This window comes from Bos mutus, chromosome 3 (assembly GCF_027580195.1).
Source record: "Bos mutus isolate GX-2022 chromosome 3, NWIPB_WYAK_1.1, whole genome shotgun sequence".
NCBI lineage: Eukaryota > Metazoa > Chordata > Mammalia > Artiodactyla > Bovidae > Bos > Bos mutus.
The window spans coordinates 102,463,734-102,477,857 of record NC_091619.1 but is presented as its reverse complement, the minus strand read 5'-3'; the positions used below and the strand labels follow the sequence as shown (position 1 = coordinate 102,477,857).

The 14,124-nt window shown below is 40.5% G+C and overlaps 1 protein-coding gene across 1 annotated transcript in view; it reads right to left on the bottom strand.

The window, feature by feature from the left end:
* The window catches only part of CCDC30 (coiled-coil domain containing 30), a 138,485-nt gene that overhangs the window by 104,287 nt on the left and 20,074 nt on the right, over nucleotides 1–14,124 (bottom strand). Inside the window, exons 5-6 of the mRNA XM_070368268.1 lie at nucleotides 13,576–13,729; nucleotides 3,519–3,590 (exon numbers count right to left, since the gene is read on the bottom strand). Of these exons, the coding sequence (XP_070224369.1) occupies nucleotides 3,519–3,590; nucleotides 13,576–13,729 (226 nt within the window). The remainder of the gene's footprint in view (nucleotides 1–3,518; nucleotides 3,591–13,575; nucleotides 13,730–14,124) is intronic.

Here is a 14,124-nt window from a genome sequence, read left to right as displayed (position 1 = left end):
GAATGTTTTGTCAATTCTCATGCCGGTCTAGTGAGTTGGACTTTTTCAGAGCAGTGTTTCCAGCAATAGAGGTTCTTCCAGGAACCGGAATTTTAAAACAATTGAACCGGCCTTCTAAAACCCAAATGACCAAGAAAATCATCTTCCTAGGCTCCTGTGGTCCCATCTCTCTTACATGCGTGTATGCTCAGTCGCTTCAGTCATGTCCAACTCTTTGTGACCCTATGGACTGTAGCCCACTAGGCTCCTCTGTTCATGGGATTCTCCAGACAAGAGTACTGAAGTGGGTTGCCATGCCCTCCTCCAGGGGATCTTCCCAGCCCAGGGATTGAACCTGCAGCTTTTACATCTCCTGCATCGGCAGGTGGGTTCTTTACCTCAAGCACCACCTGGGAAGTCTCTCTTACACACCTCTTGTGTTCCTTGGTACTTCTCCTGCACTTGTTAACGGTAGGACCCCACAGACAGCTGATGCACTGAGCTAGGAGCAGTGAACAGACTGGCCAAGTGAAATCAGATTAATTCACCCAAATCATCTTTCTCCTCTGCCTGTAGGCCACTCTCACCTCAGCACCTCATGTTGAGATCTGCTCTTTGTAGCACTCATCAAAGTTTCAATAGTATAAACTTGTTGCTAGTAATTTTCTTGGATCAGCAGCTGTTTCTTTTTTTCACTTATGTTTCTCCTATTTTTCTTTTTCTGCTATAAAGTTTCCTTTGTCTTCCTTCTTCCTTGCCTGTTTGGTTTTTAACTTGTATTGATTTTTTCTTTCTTAATTTTTTTGTTTCCCTTGCTATCCCCCTTTTCTCCTTAGCATGTGAATTTTTAACTTGAAAAATGCTGAAAACATGCCAAAAAGAAAAAAAAAGTAATTCACAATCCATATACATATATGGAAGGCAAGATTTGTTCTAACCTTTGCATATGCAGTTTAAAAAAATTCGAACAGTGCTCCACAACACCGTCTGCAAATTTACCGCCTGTGAATACATCAGGGACATCTTTACAGGATAGTATACCTAGTGTCATCTTATGTGGAACTATTTTTTAATTGAGGTATAATTTATACACCATATAGCAAACATATCCTAAGTGCTCAGTTTAATGAATTTTGAAAATTTTATATACTTGTGAATTTGCCTTCCAAAAGATACAGAACATTTTCATCAAACCATAATATATCCTCAAATCCTTTTCAGTCGGTTCTCCACTCCCACCCAACCCTACAGCCACTTTCTATCACAGAGACTATTAACAGTTTTGCTCATTCTTGGTTTTCATATAAATTAAATCTTACAATACACATGTTTGTTTCAGGCTACTTTCACTCAATATATACAGTACTGGGGGGATTCACCTGTATTTTGTTGATAATTTGTTCCTTTTGAGTCCATCTTATTAACATACCATGATTTGTTAATGCAGTACCTCATCTTGTTCTGCATAGTAAGCCACTGTCCAAATTGCCATTTCAATGTCACTTTCCCCCTACTGATGAAGATTTAGGTTTGCTGCCAATGCTTATTCTTGTAAACAATTATATAAGGATTTTCCTTGTTCATCAATCTCTAAGTCCTTATGACATTATTTCCCCAAAAATAAATCCCTAGAAAGAAATGACATAGCTGGATCAGAAGACATGCGCATTTAAAAAATTTGACAGAGCCTGCCAAATTATTCTTCAGAAAGATTGTACAAAGCTATACTTTCACAATGGCATTGTCTATTTCTCTATAGTATATATTACCAGTATTTTTAATTTTCACAAATCTTCAAAATACAGTTTTACATAGGTCACTAAAATTAGTACTGTTCTGCTTATCACAAATGGAATATAGGCTTTTTGTTTTTTAAAACATCAAGCTAGGGCTTCCCTGGTGGCTCACCGGTAAAGAATACGCCTGCCAATGCAACAGACATGAATTCTATCTGTGATCCAGGAAAATCCCACATGCCACAGAGCAACTAGGCCCGAGCACCATGACTATTGAGCCTGTGCGCTAGTGCCTGGGAGCTGCAACTACTGAACCTCAGGTACTCTAAAGCCCATGCTCTACAAGGAGAAGCTACTACAAACAGAAGCCCACGCACTGCAAATAGAGAGGAGCCCCTGCTCTCCATAACTAGAGAAAAGCTCGTGAGGTAACACAGACCCAGCACAGTCAATAATAAATAAATAAATAAAATTACATTTTAAAAATCAACCTATACAGTTAGGTTCAGAGCAGATATTCTCATCCAACCCTTAACTACCCTGACCTGAAATAATGTTGTTAACGTGTGTGTGTGTGTGTGTGGGTGTGTGTGTTCAGTCACTCAGTTGTGTCCGACTCTTTGTGACCACATGGACTGTAGCTCACGAGGCTCCTCTGTCTGTGGGATTTCCCAGGCAAGAATACTGGAGTGGGTTGCCATTTCCTCCTCCAAGGGATCTTCCCGACCTAGGGACTGAACCCACATCTCCTGCAGGTGGATTCTTTACCACTGAGCCACCAGGGAAGCCTATCCTTTGGTTACCTAGGGACTTTCCAAAAGTCTTCATGTCATGATAAAAGACACCTTTATTAGGTGAAGACCAAATACATGTTACTTACTATAGATTATAACATCACAGGGTAAATAAACCTAGTTTTATAATTATTTAAAACCAGTAGACATATTTTAAATTATTTTTGTAGCTATTATCATTATAATACTCAAATTTCATTCTATTTCACTATAGCTAGTGTCATTTATACATAGCCAAGTGAGGGTGCTGCTGCTGCTGCTGCTAAGTCGCTTCAGTCGTGTCCGACTCTGTGCGACCCCATAGAGGTGTTGTTAAATGCATTATACAGTGTCTTAACCTCAGTGGTCAGAGAAGGCAATGGCACCCTACTCCAGTACTCTTGCCTGGAAAATCCCATGGATGGAGGGGCCTGGTAGGCTGTATACAGTCCATGGGGTTGCTAAGAGTCAGACACGACTGAGCGACTTCACTTTCACTTTTCACTTTCATGCATTGGAGAAGGAAATGGCAACCCACTCCAGTGTTCTTGCCTGGAGAATCCCAGGGACGGGGGAGCCTGGTGGGCTGCTGTCTGTGGGGTCGCACAGAGTCGGACACGACTGAAGCGACTTAGTAGCAGCAACCTCAGTGGTCCCAGTAAAACACGTATTGTTTGTGTTAACCAAAGGTTTTGTAGTCAGACATTTAGCTCTAATACTTAATGTAGCTTACTGGATAATTCATTTAACCTTGCCACAACTCAGTTATTTTATCTATGAAATGGTTAGAATAATACTACAACTTGGCATTGATATTAGGATTAGAGATAATGCATGCAAAATGCCCGATAGAGTATATGTTAGTAAGCAACAAGTGATAGTAAGCATAATAGGACGGTAGAGATAGTAATAATAGAACTAGTAGTAATATCATTGATTATTAAATTTTGTTTAATACTATTACTTAACATAAATTATATTATTGTTTGTTTTATTATCAAATATTATAATATCTGTTAAAATTACTCACCATTTTCTTTCAGCTTTATCAAATTTTCTTTCAATTTCTCAATTTCTAGTTGAGCCTTCTCAAGTGCAGAAGCTAAAAGAAAAAAAGAGCAATCAGTCAGCAAAACAAGACCAGGAGCTGAATGTGGCTCAGACCATGAACTCCTTATTGCCAAATTCAGACTTAAATTGAAGAAAGTAGGGAAAACCACTAGATCATTCAGGTATGACCTAATCAAATCCCTTATGATTATACAGTGGAAGTGAGAAATAGATTTAACGGCCTAGATCTGATAGACAGAGTGCCTGATGAGCTATGGAATGAGGTTCGTGACATTGTACAGGAGACAGGGATCAAGACCATTCCCATGGAAAAGAAATGCAAAAAAGCAAAATGGCTGTCTGGGGAGGCCTTACAAATAGCTGTGAAAAGAAGAGAAGCAAAAAGAAAAGGAGAAAAGGGAAGATATAAACATCTGAATGCAGAGTTCCAAAGAATAGCAAGAAGAGATAAGAAAGACTTCTTCAGCGATCAATGCAAAGAAATAGAGGAAAACAACAGAATGGGAAAGACTAGAGACCTCTTCAAGAAAATCAGAGATACCAAAGGAACATTTCGTGCAAAGATGGGCTCGATAAAGGACAGAAATGGTATGGACATAACAGAAGCAGAAGATACTAAGAAGAGGTAGCAAGAATACACAGAAGAACTGTACAAAAAAGATCTTCACGACCCAGATAATCACGATGGTGTGATCACTCATCTAGAGCCAGACATCCTGGAATGTGAAGTCAAGTGGGCCTTAAAAGCATCACTATGAACAAAGCTAGTGGAGTTGATGGAATTCCAGTTGAGCTATTCCAAATCCTGAAAGATGATGCTGTGAAAGTGCTACACTCAATATGCCAGCAAATTTGGAAAACTCAGCAGTGGCCACAGGACTGGAAAAGGTCAGTTTTCATTAGAATTCCAAAGAAAGGTAATGCCAAAGAATGCTCAAACTACTGCACAATTGCACTCATCTCACACGCTAGTAAAGTAATGCTCAAAATTCTCCAAGCCAGGCTTCAGCAATATGTGAACTGTGAACTTCCTGATGTTCAAGCTGGTTTTAGAAAAGGCAGAGGAACCAGAGATCAAATTGCCAACATCCGCTGGATCATGGGAAAAGCAAGAGAGTTCCAGAAAAACATCTATTTCTGCTTTATTGACTATGCCAAAGCCTTTGACTGTGTGGATCACAAGAAACTGTGGAAAATTCTGAAAGAGATGGGACTACCAGACCACCTGACCTGCCTCTTGAGAAACCTGTATGCAGGTCAGGAAGCAACAGTTAGAACTGGACATGGAACAACAGACTGGTTCCAAATAGGAAAAGGAGTATGTCAAGGCTGTATATTGTCACCCTGTTTATTTAACTTATATGCAGAGTACATCATGAGAAATGCTGGACTGGAAGAAACACAAGCTGGAATCAAGATTGCCGGGAGAAATATCAATAACCTCAGATATGCAGATGACACCACCCTTATGGCAGAAAGTGAAGAGGAACTAAAAAGCCTCTTGATGAAGGTGAAAGTGGAGAGTGAAAAAGTTGGCTTAAAGCTCAACATTCAGAAAACGAAGATCGTGGCATCTGGTTCCATCACTTCATGGGAAATAGATGGGTAAACAGTGGAAACAGTGTCAGACTTTATTTTTCTGGGCTCCAAAATCACTGCAGATGGTGATTTCAGCCATGAAATTAAAAGACGCTTACTGCTTGGAAGGAAAGTTATGACCAACCTAGATAGCATATTCAAAAGCAGAGACATGACTTTGCCAACAAAGGTTCATCTAGTCAAGGCTATGGTTTTTCCTGTGGTCATGTATGGATGTGAGAGTTGGACTGTGAAGAAGGCTGAGCGCCGAAGAATTGATGCTTTTGAACTGTGGTGTTGGAGAAGACTCTTGAGAATCCCTTGGACTGCAAGGAGATCCAACCAGTCCATTCTGAAGGAGATCAGCCCTGGGATTTCTCTGGAAGGACTGATGCTAAAGCTGAAACTCCAGTACTTTGGCCACCTCATGCGAAGAGTTGACTCATTGGAAAAGACTCTGATGCTGGGAGGGATTGGGTGCAAGAGGAGAAGGGGACGACAGAGGATGAGATGGCTGGATGGCATCACTGACTCGATGGACGTGAGTCTGAGTGAACTCCGGGAGTTGGTGATGGACAGAGAGGCCTGGCGTGCTGCGATTCATGGGGTCGCAAAGAGTCGGACACGACTGAGCGACTGATCTGATCTGATCTGATCTGATAATTGTGTAAGGAGCAAATGATTAGCAATCAAATTTCAAGTGACCCTCTGGAATACTTTCTGATGGCTGTCCTCTGAGTTTCTGCATAAATGTCACCTCCTCCAGGAAGCTTTCCCAAAGTCCCCTCTTACTATTCCTACTACATCTTAGGTTTCTTCCTATCCCTGATATTGTCTGATCATGTAATCTTTCCCTGTTTCCCTAACCAGATTCTATGCTAAAGAGTTTGGACCACTGTAAACAAAAGGAATAGCTAAAAGTTTTTAAGCATGGTATTACAAATTTAGTAAAAAGAAATTACATGCATAAATACTTAAAATTAATGTCTGAAATTAATAATACTTAGAATTTCACCAGTTGTTCCTAGAAATAGCAAAATAGAAAAATTTCAGAAATAACTTTTGGTACTATTCAAGAACTGTATGAGGATTGCAGAATGGCATACAGAAAGTATATGGGGCACAGGAGTCTATTGAATTTGCGTTCTCTAACCCAGGTTTTATCACTTTGCCTCCTGTGGTCTACTCATCACCAATGCTACAGCTGATAGGCCTCCTATAATGGCAAGTTGAGGAATCTCCCAGAAGTAAGAGACCAACATGAATCTTACAAGAGATCATTCCCAATCACATAGAAAAGGTACATGAGGCAAAGTCCAGAGGAAACCAGGCACAAGTTTCCAAGAGTCATCTCTCAGCAGTCATACAGGATGGGCTTAATTTCTCCAGCAATGAATTTGACAATTCACATGAAAAGTCTGCCAAGAATATTCATTACAGACTCAGCAGCCAAAGTTTTTATTGGGTGCTACTTACATAGACACCACCTTCTGGTGGCTCAGACAGTAAAGCGTCTGCCTACAATGCGGGGGACCCGGGTTTGAGCCCTGGGTTGGGATGATTCCCTGGAGAAGGAAATGGCAACCCACTCCAGTACTATTGCCTGGAAAATCCCATGGACAGAGGAGCCTGGAAGGCTACAGTCTATGGGGTTGCAAAGAGTCAGACACGACTGAGCGATTTCACTTTTCTGCCCAGAACATACCAGAATTTCAGACTCTCAGAAGGAAAGCAGGTTTTTAGCATAAACCACATTGTACAAACAGGTCAGGCACAGTGAGCCACTGTTATAAATTGGGGGAGGGAGGGAACCTTCTCCAAATACAAGTTTTCAGATGCTGCTGCTAAGTCACTTCAGCTGTGTCCAACCCTGTGCAACCCCATAGATGGCAGCCCACCAGGCTCCCATCCCAGGGGTTCTCCAGGCAAGAATACTAGAGTGGGTTGCCATTTCCTTCTCCAATGCATGAAAGCGAAAAGTGAAAGTGAAGTCGCTCAGTCGTGTCTGACTCTTAGTGACCCCATGGACTGCAGCCTACCAGGCCCCTCCATCCATGGGATTTTCCAGGCAAGAGTCCTGGAGTGGGGTGCCATTGCCTTCTCCATCTCAGATGCTAGCCAAGGGCTAACCTGACAAACAGGAGTTTCTAAGGACAGCAGGGTCAAGTCTTCTATTTTAACTATTTTCTGTGCAGGATGGATATACATTTTGTTTATCCACTCACCAATGATAGATGTTTAAGTTGTTTCTATGTTTTGGCTAGTACTGTAGATAATAGTGCTTTGAACATTCACATACAACTTTTTTTTAAATGTATTTTATTGAAGTATAGTTGACTTATAATGTTGTGTTAATTTCTCATACAAGCTTTTTAGTGGACATATATCTTCATTTCTCTTGGGTAACATGATAATTTTACACTTAACACCTTGAGAAAATGCCAAATTGTTTTCCAAAGTGTCTGCACCATTTTATATTCCCATCAACAATGTTCCAATTTCTTCACATCCTTGCCAACACTTGACATTATCTTTTTTATTATAGCCATTCTAGTGGGTGTGGAATGGGATCTCATTGTAGATTTAATTTGCACTTCCCTAGTGATCAATGATTTTGAGCATCTCTTCATGTGCTTTTTGGCCATTCACATGCCTTCTCTAAAGAAATGTCTACTCAAGTTGTTCATTTTAAAGTTGGACTGTCTTTTTATAATAACATAAAAGAATGCTGCTGCTGCTGCTGCTGCTAAGTAGCTTCAATCATGTCCGACTCTGTGTGACCCCATAGACGGCAGCCCACCAGGCTTCCCACCAGGCTTCATTGTCCCTGGGATTCTCCAGGCAAGAACACTGGAGTGGGTTGCCATTGCCTTTTCCAACATAAAAGAATATATATAAGTAAGAATTCTTCATATAGTCTGGATATGAGTTCTGCATCAAACACATGATTTGCAAACATTTCTCTCAGTCCACGGTTTGTCTTTTTACTTTCCTATTGGTATCTTTTGAAGTACAGAAATTTTAATTTCAATTAAGTACAATTTATTAGGTTTTATTTTATCACTTTTGCTTTTGGTTATATCTAACATATAATTGCCTATGCCCAGATCATAAAAATTCACTCTATGTTTTCTTCTAAACATTTATAGTTTTAACTCTTGCATTTAGCTCTGTGGTCCATTTTGAGTTAATATTTGTGTAGGCAAAGCCCTGCCCATCAGAGCAAGACCCAGATTCCCCTCCAGCCAGTCACTCCATTCAGGAAGCTTCCACAAGCCTCTTATCCTTATCCATCAGAGGGCGGACAGAATGGAAGCCACAGTTACAGAAAACTAACCAAACTGATCACTTGGATCACAGCCTTGTCTAACTCAATGAAACTATGAGCCATGCTATATGTAGGGCCACCCAAGACGGACAGGTCATGGTGGAGACTTCTGACAAAATGTGGTCCACGGAGAAAGGAATGGCAAAACACTTCAGTATTCTCGCTTTGAGAACCCCGTGAACAGTATGAAAAGGCAAAATGATATGATACTGAAAGAGGAACTCCCCAGGTCAGTAGGTGACCAATATGCTACTGGAGAAGAATGGAGAAATAACTCCAGAAAGAATGAAGAGACAGAGCCAAAGCGAAAACACCACCCAGCTGTGGATGTGACTGGTGATGGAAGAAAAGTCTGATGCTGTAAAGAGCAATATTGCATAGGAACCTGGAATGTTAGGTCCATGAATCAAGGTAAATTGGAAGTGGTCAAATAGGAGATGGCAAGAGTGAACATCGACATTTTAGGAATCAGTGAACTAAAATGGACTGGAATGGGTGAATTTAATTCAGATGACCAATATATCTACTACTTTGGGCAAGAATCCCTTAGAAGAAATGGAGTAGCCCTCATAGTCAACCAAAGAGTCCGAAATGCAGTACTTGGGTGCAACCTCAAAAATGACAGAATAATCTCTGTTCATTTCCAAGGCAAACCATTCAGTATCACAGCAATCCAAGTCTATGTTCCAACCACAAATGCCAAAGAAGCTGAACGGTTCTATGAAGACGTTCTAAAATTAACACCAAAAAAGATGTCCTTTTCATCATAGGGGACTGGAATGCAAAAGTTGGAAGTCAAGAGATCAGATCAGATCAGATCAGTCGCTCAGTCGTGTCTGACTCTTTGCGACCCCAGCACGCCAGGCCTCCCTGTCCCTCACCAACTCCCGGAGTTCACTCAGACTCACGTCCATCCAGTCAGTGATGCCATCCAGCCATCTCATCCTCTGTAGTCCCCTTCTCCTCTTGCACCCAATCCCTCCCAGCATCAGAGTCTTTTCCAATGAGTCAACTCTTTGCGTGAGGTGGCCAAAGTACTGGAGTTTCAGCTTTAGCATCATTCCTTCCAAAGAAATCCCAGGGCTGATCTCCTTCAGAATGGACTGGTTGGATCTCCTTGCAGTCCAAGGGATTCTCAAGAGTCTTCTCCAACACCACAGTTCAAAAGCATCAATTCTTTGGCGCTCAGCCTTCTTCACAGTCCAACTCTCACATCCATACATGACCACAGGAAAAACCACAGCCTTGACTAGATGAACCTTTGTTGGCAAAGTCATGTCTCTGCTTTTGAATATGCTATCTAGGTTGGTCATAACTGTCCTTCCAAGCAGTAAGCGCCTTTTAATTTCATGGCTGAAATCACCATCTGCAGTGATTTTGGAGCCCAGAAAAATAAAGTCTGACACTGTTTCCACTGTTTACCCATCTATTTCCCATGAAGTGATGGAACCAGATGCCATGATCTTCGTTTTCTGAATGTTGAGCTTTAAGCCAACTTTTTCACTCTCCACTTTCACCTTCATCAAGAGGCTTTTTAGTTCCTCTTCACTTTCTGCCATAATGGTGGTGTCATCTGCATATCTGAGGGTATTGATATTTCTCCCGGCAATCTTGATTCCAGCTTGTGCTTCTTCCAGTCCAGCGTTTCTCATGATGTACTCTGCATATAAGTTAAATAAACAGGGTGACAATATACAGCCTTGACGTACTTCTTTTCCTATTTGAAACCAGTCTGTTGTTCCATGTCCAGTTCTAACTGTTGCTTCCTGACCTGCATACAGATTTCTCAAGAGGCAGATCAGGTGGTCTGGTATTCCCATCTCTTTCAGAATTTTCCACAGTTTATTGTGGAAAGTCAAGAGATACCTGGAGTAAAACAGGCAAGTTTGGCCTTGGAGTACAGAATAAAGCAGGGCAAAGGCTAACAGTTTTGCCAAGAGAACGCAATGGTCATAGCAAACCAAACACCCTCTTCCAGCAACACAAGAGAGACTATACATGGACATCACCAGATGGTCAATACCGAAATCAGATTGATTCTATTCACTGCAGCCAAAGATGGAGAAAATCTATACAGTCAGCAAAAACAAGACCAGGGACTGTGGCTCAGATCATGAACTCCTTATTGTAAATTTCAGACTTAAATTGAAGAAAGCAGGGAAAACCACTAGACAATTCAGGTATGACCTAAATCAAATCCCTTATGATTAAACAGTGGAAGAGACAAATAGATTCAAGGGATTAGATCTGATAGATAGAGGGCCCGAAGAACTATGGACAGAGGTTTGTAACATTGTATAGGAGATGGTGATTAAAACCATCCCCAGGAAAAAGCAAAGCCAAAAGGCAAGATGGTTGTCTGAGGATGCCTTACAAATAGCTGAGAAAAGAGAAATGAAAGGCAAAAGAGAAAAGGAAAGACATACCCATCTGAATGCAGAGTTCCAAACAATAGCAAGGAGAGATAAGAAAGCCTTCCTAAGTGATCAATGCAAAGATATACAGGAAAACAATAGAATGGGAAAGACTACAGACCTCTTCAAGGAAATTAGAGATACCAAGGGAACATTTCATGCAAAGATGGGCACGATGAAGGACAAAATGCTATGGACCTAACAAGAGCAGAAGATATTAAAAAGAGGTGGCAAGAATACACAGAAGAACTATACAAAAAATATCTTCATGATCCAGATAACCACTATGGTGTGATCACTCACCTAGAGCCAGACATCCTGGAATGTGAAGTCAAGTGGGCCTTAGGAAGCATGACTATAAACAAAGCTAGTGGAGGTGATGGAATTCCAGCAGAGCTATTTCAAATCCTGAAAGATGATGCTGTGAAAGTGCAGCACTCAATATGCCAGCAAATTTGGAAAACTCAGCAGTGGCAATAGGACTGGAAAAGGTCAGTTTTCATTCCAATTCCAAAGAAAGGCAATGCCATAGAATGTTCAAACTACCACACAATTGCACTCATATCACATCCTAGCAAAGTAATGCTCAAAATTCTCCAAGCTAGGCTTCAATAGTACATGAACTGAGAACTTCCAGATGTTCAAGCTGGATTGAGGAAAGGCAGAGGAACCAGAGATCAAACTGCCAACATCTGCTGGATCACAGAAAAAGCAAGGTAATTTCTGAAAACATCTACTTCTGCTTCATTGACTATGCGAAAGCCTTTGACTATGTGGATCACATTAAAATGCAGAAAATTCTTAAATAGCTGGGAATACCAAACCACCTTACCTGCCTCTGAGAAACCTGTATGTAGGTCAAGAAGCAACAGTTAGAACTAAATATGGAACAATGGACTGGTTCCGAATTGGGAAAGGAGTATGTCAAAGACGTATATTGGCACTCTGCTTATTTAACTTATATGCAGAGAACATAATGTGAAATGCCTGGCTGGATGAAGCACAAGCTGGAATTAAGATTGCCGGGAGAAATATCAATAACCTCAGATATGCAGATAATACCACCCTCATGGAAGAAAGCGAAGAGGAACTAAAGAGCCTCTTGTTGGAGGTGAAAGAGGAGAGTGAAAAAGTTGGCTTAAAACTCAACATTCAAAAAACAAAGATCATGGTATGTGGCCCCATCACTTCATGGCAAGAAGTTGGGGCAACAATGGAAACAGTAACAAACATTATTTTCTTGGGCTCCAAAATCACTGCAGATGGTGACTGTAGCCATGAAATTAAAAGACGCTTGCTCCTTGGAAGAAAAACTATGACAAACCTAGACAGTGTGTATTAAAAAGCAGAGACACTACTTTGACGACAAAGGTCCATCTAGTCAAAGTATGGTTTTTCCAGTAGTCATGTATGGATGTGAGAGCTGGACTATAAAGAAAGCTGAGTGCCGAAGAATTGATGCTTTTGAACTGTGGTGTTGGAGAAGACTCTTGAGAGTCCCTTGGACTGCAAGGAGATCCAACTAGTCCATTCTAAATGAAATCAGTCCTGAATACTCATAGGAAGGACTGATGCTGAGGTTGAAACTCCAATACTCTGATGTAAAGAACTGACTCATTGGAAAAGACCCTAATGCTGGGAAAGATTGAAGGTGGGAGGAGAAGGGGATGACAGAGGATGAGACGGTTGGATGGCATCACCGACTCAATGGACATGAGTTTGAGTAGGCTCCGGGAGTTGGTGATGGACAGGGAGGCCTGGCATGCTGCAGTCCATGGGGTCACAAAGAATCGGACATGACTGAGCAATTGAACCAAACTGAATTGATACCTAAGTAAGCAACAACAACAATCATATGAAAGGATTTTCAACAATGTTAACTGTCAGGGAAATGTTAAGTAAAGCCACAGTTAAATACTACTACATAACTCACCAGAAAAGGTAAAATTAGTAAGACTGACAATACCAAGCACTGACAGAGAATGTGAAGTAACTAACAACTCATACACAACTGAGCAGAGCTTAAATTAGTACAACTATTTGGAAGACAACATGGCAGTAATTTACCAACACAGAACAAATCCTTAACCATCTGATCTAATAATTCTACTGAGGTATATCATGATCAGAAATATATAGATAAAGACAAGAATACTTAGAGCAGCACTGTTCATAAGAGACCAACTGGAGACAACATAAATGTCTATCAACAGTAGAAGGGATAAATAAAATAAGTGGAGTATGTTTATTCAATGAAACACTAGAGTACAAACAGCAAAAGTGAACAAAGTATTGTTACATGGAACAATACGGATGAATCTCACAAATATAATATTGAACAAAAGAAACAAGCTAAAGAATGTATACTCCCTGCAGTTAAAACGCAGAAATAGCCTTAAAAGTTAGGACTAGTCATGACTTTGCGGGAGGAGAGAGTAAGTAGACATAGGGAGAAGAGACAGGGCTTCTGGAGCACTGGAAATTTCTTGCACTGGGTGGTGTATTGGAGTTGTACACCTCTTGGTAGTTATGATATGCTTCGACAAAAACTTCTGGACACTGTAGAAAATGAGACTATATATCAGACTTTTATGTGTTTATCTTAGATTTTTTTCTCAGTGTACTTGTGTCTTACCCTTAGCAGGACCATTACATTTACCACATGGTCAGAGACGTTCACCGTCAGCACAGCTTACCGAGTTTGCGCTGTACCTTCTCCTTCCCTCGCAGTTCATCAGTGAGCCTTCGGATCTCTTCGTGGGCCACCTCTAACTGCCGTGCTACGTCCTCCAAATCTCTCTCTCTGCAGTTTTGTGGTGTTTTATCTTTTTCTGGATCTTCATTATGGGACTGAAATAAAACTGCTGTTAGTAGTACACCGAAAAGTAAATATACTCAGGATATTGCCCTATAAGTGTTTGAGAGCCAATAAAGAAGAGTAGATTATTTATGTGCATTTCTTTTATTAGGTTGAACCATATAAAATTGGTGATATTTTATTGTTTTTATACAATTTCACCTTCGAACCCAAAATACTTAAGAGATTATGGTTATATAATTATTTCAAAAACTAGAAATTTAATCATAAAAATAATCTTTGGCAAAAAAGAGGGAAAATAGTCCTCATTTATATGGTAATTAAATACAGCTTGTAAAATGCCTTTACATTAAATTTTATTTCATTTCAAAGTTGGAACAATTAGGGCTCAATTCATGTTTAGAGCTCCTTTCCTACAACTCTTTTT